We start from the raw sequence: 15,942 nt of genomic DNA, 5'->3' as shown, positions 1-15,942 counted from the left end.
AGCCACGAACTGAAAACGTTTGTCCGGAAAGACAAGCCTCAGGACTTGTGATGACCTCTGTGGATAGAAACATGAAGATATGCATCCTTTAGATCCACTGTCGTCATAAATTGACCCCCCTGGATCAATGGATGAACGGTATGAAAAGTTCTCATCTTGAATGATGGAACTCTAAGAAACTGGTTTAGAGTCTTGAAATCTAAGATAGGTCTTAAAGTTCCCTCTTGTTTGGGAACCTCAGATAGATTTGAATAAAACCCCTGTCCCTGTCTTGGAACGGGACCAAATACTGAAGGATATGTCTCTTACACAGCGTAAGAACGCCTCTCTCTTATCCGGTCTACAGACAATCGAGACAAAAGAAAACTTCCTCTGGGGAAGATGTGTTGCTTCTGATTAACAAATCTGCTGTTTAAAAACTTACCCCTATCCCAGGGATATTCCATAAATAGTGTGCTAAGTCCTTTTTGTGTGTATCCCAAATCAGAAAATAAAGCTAAGCACTTACCTTATACGTTTGCCCGACAGTAAGGCATCTCATCCAACTTGTGAAGTTCTTTTCTCCTCTTCACATTGGCCTGTGGGAACAAAAAGTACTGAGCTTTACTCCCTCAGACTTTTACAAGCAGGGCAGCAGACATCTATGGGAGGCGCAATGAGAATTATGTCTCACCAGTTCCCATTGCTTTGAAGCCATCAAATGCTTCTCTTTTTGTACAGAAGAGACTGATTTGGTCTAGGCTATACCCCAGACAAAGTAGCACACTGTGGCACCACTTTAAAAATAATAAACTCTTGATTGAAGAAAATATAACTAACACCTCACTCTGCCTCTTCCTATCACTAACACAGGCAAAGAGAATGACTGGAGTGGGAGGGAAGGGAGGAGCTATTTATACAGCTCTGCTGACCAGGAGGAGATATCCCATAAGGATGAAATCCGTGGACTCGTCATATCTTGTAAAAGAAACAGTAAAAATTATTTAAGAAGTTTAAGTCTGTTTTCACTGTTTTTAGCATGTTCTGATTTCATTCTTTGAAAAAAACCTTTAGAAACCCAATGCAGTATTTCAATGCAAGGCATGCCCATATAACATTTATTAAATGTACTTTGTGTGCATATAAATTGTGCAGATATACAAAGATTCAGAAAATAGGGTCATACATTTGATTTTGAGGTCTTTATTTTAAACACAAATACATTTACAGCATGCAGAAAATTCAAAGTAAATGGCATTTTAACTGTCCCAATGTCAATGTGTTGTGTGTATTGGAATTAAACGGTTGATGGATATCCTATTTGGATTTCATTAACGTTCGGCGTTAAAGTCAAGTCAGTATTTCTTAAATTAGACAAATAATTTAGTTTATCACCATGAATAAATAGACTTTAATTTATCAAGTTTGTATTAACTATTTCCCAAAAAAAAAAGAAAAAGAAAAAAAAGGCAAAGGCAGGGGAAAAAAAAATACATGTTACCTAAATGTCAATGCACTCAATAAGAAGAGGGGGAAAAAAAGTTTTTGCAGAGAAAATCTGTTTTTGAAATAGGTTAAAATAAACTAAAGGCAAATAACACAAAACATAAGTTATGGGAAATAAAAAAAGTAAACACATAAATATATAGTACTGCATAGTGTAGTCTTTAGTCCAAGTTTATTTAACCATTCATTTAAGAACCAGTTTTACATCACCAGGGCTCATTCAGCTATCAGATTAAAAAAAAAAAAAAAAGGGAGACACTAAAGAAAATATTCTGCTTCATTTAAAATTATTGTAAACTGTTGTGATTATTCTCTTAACCGTTTTACCATCTTAGTTTTGCCCCCTGAGACAAGTAGCTGGATAGCTTCAGATAACCAAAACTTCCAGGTATAGTATTAGTGTTCAAAATGCATTTTTACTGACTTATTCTGAACAAGATAAGCATCATTTGCTAAGTCACAAATTTAGACCTCAAAGTAATGCTGGTTATATTAAGTCAGTTATGGAGTGTGTAAACTATACAGGGTGTGATTCTGATATGATCAAAAGCAGCAAACCATAATTATTGGCCAGAACCGAAGAGTCCTGATATTGATTTAAAGTGACATTAAACAATCATAGTAGTTTAACTGGTAAAGTGAGCCTAACATATTAGAAAAAAAGCACTTGCTAAACTGACAAAAACGCATTGCTTCTTTTATTTTTTCCCAATTAAAAGCCAATTAACACACCTCAACTTATGGAGGAAACGGTCAAACCATGCAGCTTTCCTGCCCTATGCTTCACGGATTGCTTAGATCAGTGCAGGAGCCACATAAACATACTCAATATTCTTTTCAAATAGGTGTATTCCTGGTAATAAACGACTCCAAAAAACAAAATGCGTATAAACATTTCTTAATTGTGCATGCATATTGAAATATTTCAATGTCCCTTTAAACTGACAATTAAAAAAAATATATATATTAAATATGGGTTCCTATGAACATCAATATACAAAACAAATATTCAAAGTAAAAAGTAACAAAACAAAAAAAAGGAAAGGAAAACACTTTGCAAATACTTTCTAAAGTAAATGCTTAACATAAAATGCATATTCCACTTGCAGTCCACAAAATCACAAATGTTTAGCAACATTTTACAAATTAGGTCAATTAGAATTACAGTGCATATAGTAAACTAATGGTAAGTGGTTTAATATATGGTTTTCCCCATTAAGCTACAAAGAAAAAAAAAACATTCGAGCAACTTCTGCAATACAATGTTCTGGCAAAAGCATAAACAGATAGAAGGAGGTATGCAGAACACGATACTCTGTGAATATAAGAAAGTTAAAAATCTAAAATGGAAGTTTTAATTAATTTAAAAAAAAAAAAAAAAAAAAAAAGTGTAAAGATTTTTCTAATGTAATTTTATAAAGTTGAGATTTTTAGGTCTCAACACTTTACCTTCTCAGTGATTGATCAATTCTACTGGCACTTTATACTTTCGAACATATGTCGGCCAATATGCTCTTGAAAATGTATTGAATATTATAATATTCTAAGTTGCTGAAGTGGAGTTTTAACTACATGGTTGGGAGTCTATATGAATACAATAAAGTATAAATTAACCATAAATACAGGGAATGTAAATTTTACAATAAAACTAAAACTTGCTACAATATTGACATGTCAAAACCATATCCAGTGCAAGCCATGCATTACAGTAAAACCATTAAATAGGTTGTGGTGATCCTTTATTATAAAATAGAATGAAGCAGAATGTTTCCAAAAAAAATTGTGACACACAGGACAGTATCAATGTTTAAAACAAAGATGCATTTTCTCTCATATAAAAATGTACTCTTGTATTTGTTGCTATACATTATTTAAACAGACAGACAACCATATAGTAGCAGATATTCTGCTAGATAATAGAGCAGCCTTGATTAATTTGAAACCATCAACTGGTATTTAAAATGACGGGGGGGGGGGGGGATTTCAGAACTCAATGGCAGGTATCATAAGCACACTTTAGTATCTAGATACTGTAGCAGACTGTACAAAACTACAGTATTTTAGCATTAAAGTTAAATGAAGTCACTTTATATATCTGAATGAACACTGTCTTCACATTCAGTCTGACAGTATAACGCATTTTTTAAAAAAAGATTAGCTTGGAAGTATTAAGCTGTTATAGTTTTGTTCCATGTCCCACCAAGTCACCTTTTATGTAAACTTAACAAGGCCATTTACTAGGATCTAAGTAACCAGCAAATTACATTTAAACTTGGCACAGTGCAGACTAAATTTAAGACGTGGATCACAAACTGTGCAATGGATGGAGTTATGCTTTAAATTGCATGTCTTGAAGGGACACAAAAATGCTCTCTAGTTTTACTTAAAATTATTAGGAACTGACAAAAATATTGGGGAGGCAGGGAGTAGCTGTACAAGCCAGGTATAAATTACAATTTGAAAAACAATCCTACAATCCCCAAAAAGATAAGTGAATCCCATTTACAAACACCACGGCATGATTCTTAATCCATTCTGTACTTCGATGATCCTTCAACAACTGAAGAGATAAAAAAAAAAAAAAAACACAAGGAACAAAAATTAGCAAACATTTAGGCATAAGAGGGTAACTGCATCTTTAAGATATAATTAACAATAGAGGAAAAACAAGAAACATTAAACATATTCTATTGTATTTCCTATGGTGTTTGCCTTGATATAAGAACGTGAGCTTAATGCTTTTGCCAATAAAGTATAAAAAACAAAAATTTATGCTTACCTGATAAATTTCTTTTATGATGGAGAGAGACCGCAAGCCCCAGGAGGCAGCAAAACACACAACATACCAGAGCTTGTAATCCCTCCCACTTTCCTGTACATCTTAGTAATACATATGGCCAAGTGAACAGAGAAGCAGGAAAGATAAAGCATCAGATGTGAAGTGCAAGCCAGTACTGCTGCCAACTGCGCAAAATAAAAAAATAAAAATAAATAAAGAGCAGGTCTTGTGGACTCTAACCCTCATAAAAAAATCAATATCAGGAAAGCATACATTTTGTTTTCTTTCATAAGATGGTGAGAGCCTACTAGCCATCAATTGTGGGATCCTATACCAAAGCAGTAAAGCCGATAAGGCCACCAGAAAAATAGGGTGGGATAATAGTTAAGACAGGTACGTTACTGAACAGGCACAGTGGCCCACAGAACTTTACTGCCAAAAGCAGACTCTCAAGAGCCATACACGTCAAAGGTGTAAAAGTATGTAATGAAGATCAACTAGCAGCTTCACAAATTTGTTTGATGGAAGCTACACCCTTGAAGGTCCAAGAGGTGGCAGCTGCTCTAGTTGAATGAGCAGTAATGAGCTCCGGGGGAGTCTTACCTGTAATCAGGCACACCTTGCGAATAAAGACCTTAAGCCAAGCGGCTAAAGTAACTGCTGTAGCTTTTTTGTGAGAAAAAGAAAAAAATTATTGAACAAAAGAGAAATTCCTGAAATCCTTTGTAAGATTTCAATACTCTCAACTTTTAGGTTGTGAAGAAATCACTCCTGAAATTTTTTTGAGAGCTAGAGAGATAAAACCACCTAAATATTATTGGAAGAAACTACCTTAGGAATAAAGGAGTAGTTGGTTCTCAGAACTTTATTATCCTGATGAAAAATCAGGTAAAAGGGGTCACAGGATAAAGCTGAAAGCCCAGACACTCTCATGGTTGAAGAAATAGCCAAGAGGAATAGAGCCTTCCAAGATAACGGTTAAGTGGCAAGACCATGCATAAGGTTCAAGTTCCCTCTGCTTTTTCCCCCAACCACTGAGAATTAAGTTGGTCCCTAGAGCACTAGAGCATCCACTGCATATGGATCCCTGGACCTCGCAAAGTACCTGGGAAGTTTGTTGTTCAAACGAGAGGCCATCAGATATAAAATGTAATAGACCCCAAAGGTCCACTATCAGACTCAATATACCCTGATGAAGAGACCATGCCCCTGGATGAAGGGACTGACTGACAAAGTCTCGTTCCTAATTGATTACTCCTGGAATATGAGCATCAGAAATCAGACAAGAGTTGGTTTCTGCCCACAAAAGAATTTGAGACACTTCTTTTATAGCCAGGGAACAGAGTTCCCCCTAATTATTGACATAAACTACTGCTGTAACACTGTATGACTGGAAACGGAGATAAGACTCCCTTTTCAAAAGAGGCCATCTTTAAAAGAACCTGAAAATATCACAAAGTTCTAAAATATTTATAGGAAGCCTCGCATACCGAGGACTCCAAGCCCCGTGCTGTCAGGGACCCCCAAACTGCCTCCCAACCTAAAAGACTTGCATCTGTGGTGATCACAGAACAGGTATGACGAGCAAAAAAAAACTCTTGAATAATAAACTAATTATTTAGCCACCAAGCAAGAAACTGACTTGTACTGGAATCTAAAAATATCCTTATATATTTGAGAATAATCTCTGCACCATTGGCTCCTCATGTGAAACAGAGGAAAGGGGATTGCATCTGAGGGTGCAAACATGAGACTCAAAACTTCCATACACTGGGCCACTATAGGGAAAGAGACTGAAGGTTCAGACAAGCCGACATCAATTTCACCCTTCTCTGATCTGTAAGAGAAAGACTCATGGGCACAATCTATCTGGAAACAAAAGGAAATAAAACCTTGTCTGAGGAATCAAGAAACTGGCAAATTGATCCTCCAAACCATGATTTTGAAGAAAAAAACAATAGTTTGGTATGAGAATCTGCTAAAGGACCGAGCTTGAACCAAGATATCGCCCAGTTAAGGAAACACTGCAATACCCGGAGTTCCGATTACAGAAAAAAAGGGCACCCAGTACCTTGGTAAATATTTCCTTGCAGCTGTAGCTAGACCAAATGGAAGAGCAACAAACTTATAATGTCGTTCCAGAAAAGCAAACCTCAGAAACTGATGATGTTCTGGGTGAATAGGAATATGAAGGTAAGCATTCTTTAAATCTACTGTGGACAAAATGACTTTGCTGAACAAAAAGGCAGAATAGTCCTGATAGTTTCCATTCGGAAAGATGGAATCCTTACAAACTTGTTTAGAGTCTTTAGATCTAAAACTGGTCTAAAAGCATCTTCCTTCTTAGGAACAATGAAAAAATTTGAATAAAATCCCACCCCCTGTTCCAGTTAAGGAACTTTTACAATCACTCCAATTTCTTCCAGATCTGAGACATATTGAAGAAAAGCCTGAGCTTTTTATAGAATTCCTTGGAACATTGGACAGAAAAAAACTTCCTCTGGGAGGCCTTGATCTGAATCCTATCCGGTAACCCTGAGAAACAATATTCTGAACCCAGGGATCTGGTTCTGAATGAAACCAAGCTTCTCAAAAAAGCTTTAATCTACCCCCTACCAGAACATCTGGAACGGGGGCCGCAACTTCATGTAGACTTTGTAAACGGGTATATTTCTTACACTGCTTAGACTTGTTCGAGTTGACAGTGGGTTTCCAGACTGCACTGGAATTACTTTGTTTATGGGAAGAGACAGATTTCTGTTCCTTCTTCTGAGGAAAGGAACGAAAATGACTAGGAGCCTTACATTTTCCTTTGGACTTCTTGTCCTGAGGAAGAAAAGCACCCTTACCACCAGTAACAGTGGAAATAAAAGAATCTAAATCAGACCTAAAAAGCTTCTTTCCTTGAAAAGAAAGACAACAGTCTAGATTTTTAAATCATGTCAGCATTCCAGGATTTAAGCCACAGGGCCCTCCTGAAAAGTATAGACAGAGACATGTTCTTAACATTGATTTTCATAATACCAAATATAGCATCACCAATAAAAAAAATTGCATGTTTAAGCAAATTCAACAAATTAGAGGTAGCAGAATCAGAAGAATACTGCTAATCAATAATATCCAACCAGTAAGAGGCAGCTGCAGATACATCAGCAATAGAAACAGCAGGTCTAAGAATATAACTGAAATGTAAAAAGGACCTTCTTAGAAAAGATTCTAATTTTCTATCAAGAGGGTATTTAAAAGAGGTACTGTATTCCAAAGGAATAGTAGTACATTAAGCCAAAGTAGAAATAGCTCCATCACCTTTATAAATGGTTTCCCATAACCCCAGATTAGCAGATAGTAAAGGGTATAACTTTTTAAACCCTACAGAAGAAATAAGAGACACACCTAGTTTATACCATTTATTAGAAATTAAATCAGAAACAGCAGCAGGAAAAATCTTAGAGAGATTAAACACAGATTTATAGACTGAATTTTAATGACTGCAGTGTTTAATATCAGTAGGCTTGGGTTCTCAATCTCTAAGAATTCAAAACCTCCTTTAAAAGAGAACGAAGAAATTCAATTTTAAATATAAAAACAAAATTTATGCTTCCCTGATAAATGTCTTTCTTTCCGGATTTGGCGAGTCCACGGCGTCCTCAATTTCTGTTGGAAATATCACTCCTGGCCAGCAGGAAGAGTCAAAGAGCACCACAGCCAAGCTGTTAAGTATCACTCCCCTTCCCACAACCCCCAGTCATTCGACTGAAGGTAAATGGAGAAGAAAAAAAAAAGTAGTAACACAAGGTGCCTGAGGTTAGTAAAAACAAAACAAAAAAAACACTGTCGTAAAAAGGGGACAGGGCCATGGACTCACCATATCCGGAAATAAATAAATTCATCAGGTAAGAATAAATTTTGTTTTCTTTCCTAAGATATGGTAAGTCCACAGCATCCTCAATTACTATTGGCAACCAATACCCAAGCTAGAGTACACAGAGGCCTAGGAAAGGACAAGACAGGTAGACCTTAACAGAAGGCACCACCGCTTGAAGAACCTTTCTTCCAAACGAAGCCTCAGCAGAGACAAAAATATCACATTTGCAGTTTATACAACAAGAACTCCTTATGAGAAGAAGGATTAGGACATAAAGGAACAACAATTTCCTGATTAATATTTCTATACAAAACTAATTTTTGGTTTTCTTCCTACTTAGTACGAAGAACCGCCTTATCTGCATAAAAGTTAAAGTAAGGCGAATCATACTGCAAAGCTGAGAGTTCAGAGACTCTTGTCGACTGATCTAGATCTATCCTCTGAGACAGATCCGCATAGTGCCCGTTCCATTGCCTGAGCATGCATAACTGCAGAGCTCTCAAATGGAATCGAGCAAAGGGAATGATGTCCATGGAAGCAACCATCAGACCAATAACCTCCATACATTGAGCTACTGACGACCGAATAGTAGACTGTAGAGAGAGGCAAGAGGAAAGAATTTTGGCTTTTCTGACCTCTGTCTGAAATATTTTCATTGATAGGGAATCAATTATGGTCCCTAAAAAAACTACCCTTGTATATGGAACAAGGGAACTCTTTCCCAGATTCACTTTCCATCCATGGGAACGTAGAAAAGACAAGATCTGTGTGTGAGATTTTGCTTGTTGAAAAGATGGCGCCTGAACCAGAATGTCATCCAGATCGGGCACCACTGCAATTCCCTGAGACCGAATCACTGCCAAAAGAGCCCACAGAACCTATGAGAAAATTCTGGGAGTTGTGGCAAGGCAAAATGGAAGAGTCACAAACTGAAAGTGGGTGTCCAAAAAAACAGCTATCCTCAATAGGAATAGTAGTTCTCTTAGCCAGTGTAGAAATTGCCCCTTCTACTTTGGGTACCGTTTGCCACGACTCCTTAATGGAGTCAGCCACAAGAAACATCTTTTTAAAAACAGGTGACGGGGAAAATGGAATCCCAGGTCTCTCCCATTCCTGTGCAATAATCTCAGTAGCAAGGTCTGGCACAGGGAACACCTCCCCAGTGGAAGGAACATCAAAGTACGGAGGTGTTCAAGCTTAAAGGGACATGAAACCCAAATTTTTTCTTTCATGATTTAGATAGAGCATGCAATTTTAAACAACTTTCTAATTTACTTCTATTGTCTATTTTGCTTCATTCTCTTGATATCCTTTGCTGAAAAGCATATCTAGATAGGCTTAGTAGCTGCTGATTGGTGGCTGCACATAGATGCCTCGTGTGATTGGCTCACCTATGTGTATTGCTATTTCTTCAGCAAAGAATATCTAAAGAATGAAGCAAATTAGATAATAGAACTAAATTGGACAGTTGTTTAAAATTGTATTCTCTACCTGAATCATGAAAGAAAAATGTTGGGTTTAGTGTCCCTTTAAGGATGAAGGAATTACACTGTCTGAATCTGAGATTTCACCCTCAGAGGCTACCGATGTATCTTCCTCCTCAGACTTATGAGAAAGAGCAACTTTGTTAGTAGGAACTGGACCAGAAACCTTACTGAGTCTCTTATTTTCCACTTGCGTCTTCCCTGTAACATGGGAATGGCAGCTAATGCCCCAGATACTGCAGAAGATACCTGTGCAATTTCTGCTTGCAAATAGACTCCTCCAGGAGATTGAGAGGAACCGCAGGGCACTTCATGTAACGCCGTTAAGGCTTGGGACGTTTGAGGAGAACACTGTGGCATTGCCTGAACAGCATCAACCTTAGAGAATGGTAGCTCAGAAGCAAAAAGAAAATTTATGCTTACCTGATAAATTTATTTCTTTTTTGACACGATGAGTCCACGGATCATCTTAATTACTAATGGGATATTCACCTCCTGGTCAGCAGGAGGCGGCAAAGAGCACCACAGCAGAGCTGTTAAATAGCTCCTCCCTTCCCTCCCACTCCAGTCATTCAACCAAAGTTAAGTAAAGAAAGGAAAAGCCAAGGTGCAGAGGTGTCTGAAGTTTACAATAACCCACAACCTGTCTTACAAGAACAGGGCAGGCCGTGGACTCGTGTCAAAAAAGAAATACATTTATGAGGTAAGCATAAATTTTCTTTTCTTTTTTATGACACAATAAATCTACGGATGATCTTAATTACTAATGGGATTCAATACCCAAGCTAGAGAACACAAATGATACGGGAGGGACATGACAGGGAACCTAAACGGAAGGCACCACTGCTTGAAGAACCTTTCTCCCAAAAGCGACCTCAGCCAAAGCAAAAGTGTCAAATTTGTAACACTTTGAAAAAGTGTGGAGAGGACCAAGTTGCAGCCTTGCAAATCTGTTCCACAGAAGCTTAATTTTTGAATGCCCATGAGGAAGCAACAGTCCTCGTGGAATGAGCCGTAACCCTCTCGGGAGGCTGCTGTCCAGCAGTCTCATATGCAAAACGTATGATACTCTTCAGCCAAAAAGAAAGAGAAGTAGCCGTAGCCTTCTGTCCCTTACATTTCCTGAGAAAATCACAAACAAAGAAGAAGACTGACGAAAGTCCTTAGTCGCCTGCAGGTAAAACTTTAAAGCACGGACCACGTCCAAATTGTGCAGAAGTCGTTCTTTCTGAGAAGAAGGATTAGGACACAAAGAAGGAACAACAATCTCCTGATTAATGTTCCGATCGATCAGAAACAACCTTAGGAAGAAATCCTAATTTAGTACGTAAAACTACCTTATCTGAATGGAAAATAAGGCAAGGAGACTCGTACTGCAATACCGAGAGCTCCGACACTCTACGAGCAGAAGAAATAGCAACAAGAAATAAAACTTTCCAAGATAACAACTTAATATCTAAGGAATGCATAGGCTCAAAAGGAACCCCTTGAAGAATTTTGAGAACGAAATTAAGACTCCATGGAGGAGTAACTGGTTTGAGCACAGGCCTGACAAAATAATTGTTCATCTGGAACATCCGCCAGATGTTTGTGTAACAAAATAGATAAGGCCGAGATTTGACCCTTAAGAGAATTTATCGATAATCCTTTCTCCAAACCCTCTTGGAGAAAAAACAAAATTCTAGGGATCCTGACTCTACTTCATGCAAAGCCCTTGGATTCACACCAATAGAGATATTTACGCCAAATCTTATGGTAAATCTTTCTAGTTACAGGCTTACGAGCCTGAATCATTGTCTCTATGACCGAGTCACAAAACCCCCCGCTTGGATAAAATTAAGCGTTCAATCTCCAAGCAGTCAGCTTCAGAGAAACTATATAAGGATGAAGGAAGGGTGCTTGAAGTAGAAGATCCATCCTCAACTGACGATTCCAAGGTGGCAGAGTTGACATGTCCAACAGATCCGCATACCAAAACCTGCGGGGCCAAGCTGGTGCAACGAGGATCCCAGAGGTCCTCTCCTGCTTGATTCAAGCAATGACTCCAGGAAGAAGAGCCAACGGAAGAAATAGGTATGCTAAACTGAAGATCCAAGGCCGCCAGGGCAACTTCAGTACCACCTGCCCCGAGCCTCAGAAGCTTGGCATTCTGACGAAATGCTATGAGATCGAATTTCAGCTGACCACATTTGAGAATCAGACTGGAAAACACTTCCAGATAGAGTTCCCACTCCCCAGATGAAAAATCTGCCTGCTCAGGAAGTCTGCCTCCCAGTTGTCCACCCCTGGGATGAGGATCGCCTATAGACCGTAAAAGTGGGCTTCCGCCCCCAGAATTATTTAGGTTACCTTTATCATCGCTAAGAAACTCCACATTCCTCCCTGATGATAGATGTAAGTCATTGAAGATATGTTCCGACTGAAACCTGATAAACTGGAACCGGGCCAACTGTGGCCAGGCCAGAAGAACATTGAAGATCACTCTCAGCTCCAAAATGATTATGGTTAGAACAGACTCAGACTGAGTCCAGACCTCTGAGTCTTTAGGGAGCCTCAGACTGCTCCCCATCCTAGAAGCTGGAATCTGTTGTCATAATCACCCAGGAAGGACTGCGAAGCAAGATCCCTGGGAGAGATGATCCAAAGACAACCCCCATGAAAGAGAATCCCTTGTCTCCTGTTCCCGTATTATTTGAGGAGACAAATCTGCATAATCTCCTGTACCGAGCCACTGATGGCCAAGGAGAGGACTGCAGAACTAAATCAGAATCAAAATGTTTAAATTCCTGACATCTGTCAGAAAAAACTACATTGGTAGGGAATTTAATGTTCCTAAACAAGATATCCCTTGAGTTTGGAACTACGCAGCTCCTTTTCCATATTAACCTCCCAACCAAGAGACTGCAGGACGGAAGACAACAATGTCGAGAGGAATCTTGTTTGTTAAAAGGATGGCGCCTGGACCAGGATGACGTCCAGATAGGGCGCCGCTGCAATGCCCTTTAACCGAAGCACCTCCAACAGCGAAGGGGAAGAGCCCTAAATAGAAAGTGTTTGACTAGAAAGGCAAACCATAGAAACTTGTGATTATCCTTGAGAATAGGAATATGTAGGAACACGTCCTTTAATTCTATTGTTGTCATGAATTGACCCTCTTGGGCCCAAGGAAGAATGGAACGAATAGCTTCATCTTGAGAAAACTATCACTCCCAGGTCAGAGAAGTTCCATACAAGCGTAAAAACGCCTCTCCTGTCTGGACTGCAGAAAATCTTGCCCCTGGGAGGAAAACATTTAAACTCCAGTTGCAACTTGTTTGAACGAAGGAAGCCTGTCCCCCACAAAATCCGATCTCGGATCGAGGGTGGGCCTCCATGAAGGCTTGGACTGCTCCCGCTTGGAAGAGGGAGAAGTATTTTCCTTAAAATTTGAAAGCAAAGAAAATTACTCTGATGTCCACTTTATATTTCCGTAATATCATAGATATCACCGTCAAATCAGGCCCAAACAAGGTCTTTCCCTTGTAAGGATTACCAAAAATTTAGACTTAAATGAGACATCCGCATACCAGGATCTTAACCCTAAGGCACTGTGGGTCATTATAGTAAGCCTGAAATCTTGACTCCTGCTGAAGGCAAGCATCTGTATAAAAAAGGATGGACAACTTCAATGCCCCTATTTTTTGAGGGGAGTGTCTGTCCCTAGAGATAGACAACACAATCCATTATGATTCCACACTAGTGATACTACCACTGCAGGTAGTCATTGTAAACCTTAGTGTACTACTTTCTTTTACCCTCTAGGGAACCATCCGCCAAAACTCCACGATAGAGTCTGACATAGGAAGCTTCCATTAAAGTTAGGAAATGGAGAAAAATAAGGGTACCCTGTCTTTCTGGTACCAACAATACTTGTTTAGTTTTACTGTACTCATTAAGATTGACTACACCAATTATGCCAGAGACGATCAGAATCGTTAGAACCTCCTAAGGTAGCAAACAGAGGTGTTCAAGTTTAAACTTAAAGAAACAACTTCAGCATCAGATAAAGCTATAACCTAGACGGAGTCTGAGATTTTCCCCCTATATGCTACCGAAGTATCTTCAGTCTTCAGGGAAGAAACATTCGGAATTGAATACACTTCATCAAGCGTCTTCCCTGCTTAGCATGGGAAAAGCATACAATGTAACAGATATCGCTAATGACATAGTAACAATGTTTTGCAAAGCAACTCCAGATGGAGTTTGCGAGGAAGCACAGGGCACTGCATGTGTGGGACACTTGAGGAAAAACAAAATTTATGCTTACCTGATAAATTTCTCTCTTGTGGTGTATCCAGTCCAGGGGTTCATCCATTACTTGTGGGATATTCTCCTTCCCAACAGGAAGCTGCAAGAGGACACCCACAGCAGAGCTGTCTATATAGCTCCTCCCCTAACTGCCACCCCCAGTCATTCGACCGAAGACGAGCAAGAAAAAAGGAGAAACTATAGGGTGCAGTGGTGATTGTAGTTTAAAAATAAAAAACACCTGCCTTAAAAGTGACAGGGCGGGCCGTGGACTGGATACACCACAAGAGAAAGAAATTTATCAGGTAAGCATAAATTTTGTTTTCTCTTGTAAGGTGTATCCAGTCCACGGGTTCATCCATTACTTGTGGGATACCAATACCAAAGCTTTAGGACACGGATGAAGGGAGGGACAAGGCAGGAACTTAAACGGAAGTCACCACTGCCTGCAAGACCTTTCTCCCAAAAATAGCCTCAGAGGAAGCAAAAGTATCAAATTTGTAGAATTTAGAAAAAGTATGAAGCGAAGACCAAGTTGCCGCCTTACAAATCTGTTCAACAGAGGCCTCATTTTTAAAAGCCCATGTGGAAGCTACCGCTCTAGTGGAATGAGCTGCAATTCTTTCAGGAGGCTAAAGGCCAGCAGTCTCATAAGCTAAACGGATTATGCTGTTCAGCCAAAAATAAAGAGAAGATGCCAAAGCCTTTTGGCCTCTCCTCTGTCCAGAGTAGACAACAAACAATGCAGATGTTTGACGAAAATCTTTAGTAGCTTGTAAATAAAACTTTAAAGCACGAACCACGTCAAGATTGTGTAATAGATGTTTCTTCTTTGAAGAAGGATTAGGACACAGTGATGGAACAACAATCTCCTGATTGATATTCTTATTAGATACCACCTTAGGTAGAAACCCAGGTTTGGTACGCAAAACTACCTTATCTGCATGGAAGATCAGATAAGGGGAATCACACTGTAAGGCAGATAACTCTGAAACTCTTTGAGCCGAAGAGATAGCTACCAAAAACAGAACTTTCCAAGATAAAAGCTTGATATCTATGGAATGCAGAGGCTCAAACGGAACCCCTTGAAGAACTTTAAGAACTAAATTTAAACACCATGGCGGAGTAACAGGTTTAAACACAGGTTTGATCCTAACTAAAGCCTGACAAAACGCCTGAACGTCTGGAACATCTGCCAGACGCTTGTGCAGAAGAATAGACAGAGCAGAAATCTGTCCCTTTAAGGAACTAGCTGACAATCCCTTCACCAATCCTTCTTGGAGAAAAGATAATATCCTAGGAATCCTGACCTTACTCCATGAGTAACCCTTGGATTCACACCAATGAAGATATTTACACCATATCTTATGATAGATTTTCCTGGAGACAGGCTTTCGAGCCTGAATCAAGGTATCAATGACCGACTCGGAGAAACCACGTTTTGATAAAATCAAGCGTTCAATCTCCAAGCAATCAGCCGCAGAGAAATTAGATTTGGATGTTTGAATGGGCCTTGGAGTAGGAGGTCCTGCCTCAGCGGCAGAGTCCATGGTGGAAAGGATGACATGTCCACTAGATCTGCATACCAAGTCCTGCGTGGCCACGCAGGTGCTATCAAAATCACCGAAGCTCTCTCCTGCTTGATCTTGGCAATCAGACGAGGGAGGAGAGGAAATGGTGGTAACACATAAGCCAGGCTGAAGGACCAGGGCACTGCTAGAGCATCTATCAGCGCTGCCTGGGGATCCCTTGACCTGGACCCGTAACAGGGAAGCTTGGCGTTCTGATGAGACGCCATCAGATCCAGTTCTGGTTTGCCCCATAGTTGGATCAGCTGGGCAAATACCTCCGGATGGAGCTCCCACTCCCCCGGATGAAAAGTCTGCCGACTTAGAAAATCTGCCTCCCAGTTCTCTACTCCTGGGATATGGATAGCTGAGAGGTGGCAAGAGCGAACCTCTGCCCATAGAATTATCTTTGAAACCTCCAACATTGCCAGGGGGCTTCTTGTTCCCCCCTGATGGTTGATATAGGCTACAGTC

At 39.6% G+C, this 15,942-nt stretch overlaps 1 protein-coding gene across 1 annotated transcript in view; it reads right to left on the bottom strand.

Annotated features, from left to right (window-relative positions):
- Window positions 1-1,166: 1,166 nt before the first annotated feature.
- KIF5B (kinesin family member 5B) overlaps window positions 1,167-15,942 on the bottom strand; it is a 346,765-nt gene continuing 331,989 nt past the window's right edge. Inside the window, exon 26 of the mRNA XM_053713860.1 lies at window positions 1,167-4,045. Coding sequence (XP_053569835.1) covers window positions 4,039-4,045 — 7 coding nt within the window. The 3' untranslated portion in view covers window positions 1,167-4,038. The remainder of the gene's footprint in view (window positions 4,046-15,942) is intronic.

This window comes from Bombina bombina, chromosome 5 (genome assembly GCF_027579735.1).
Source record: "Bombina bombina isolate aBomBom1 chromosome 5, aBomBom1.pri, whole genome shotgun sequence".
NCBI classification, from domain to species: Eukaryota; Metazoa; Chordata; class Amphibia; order Anura; family Bombinatoridae; genus Bombina; species Bombina bombina.
The sequence above is the reverse complement of the archived record's forward strand: the minus strand, read 5'-3'. Positions and strand labels throughout refer to the sequence as shown.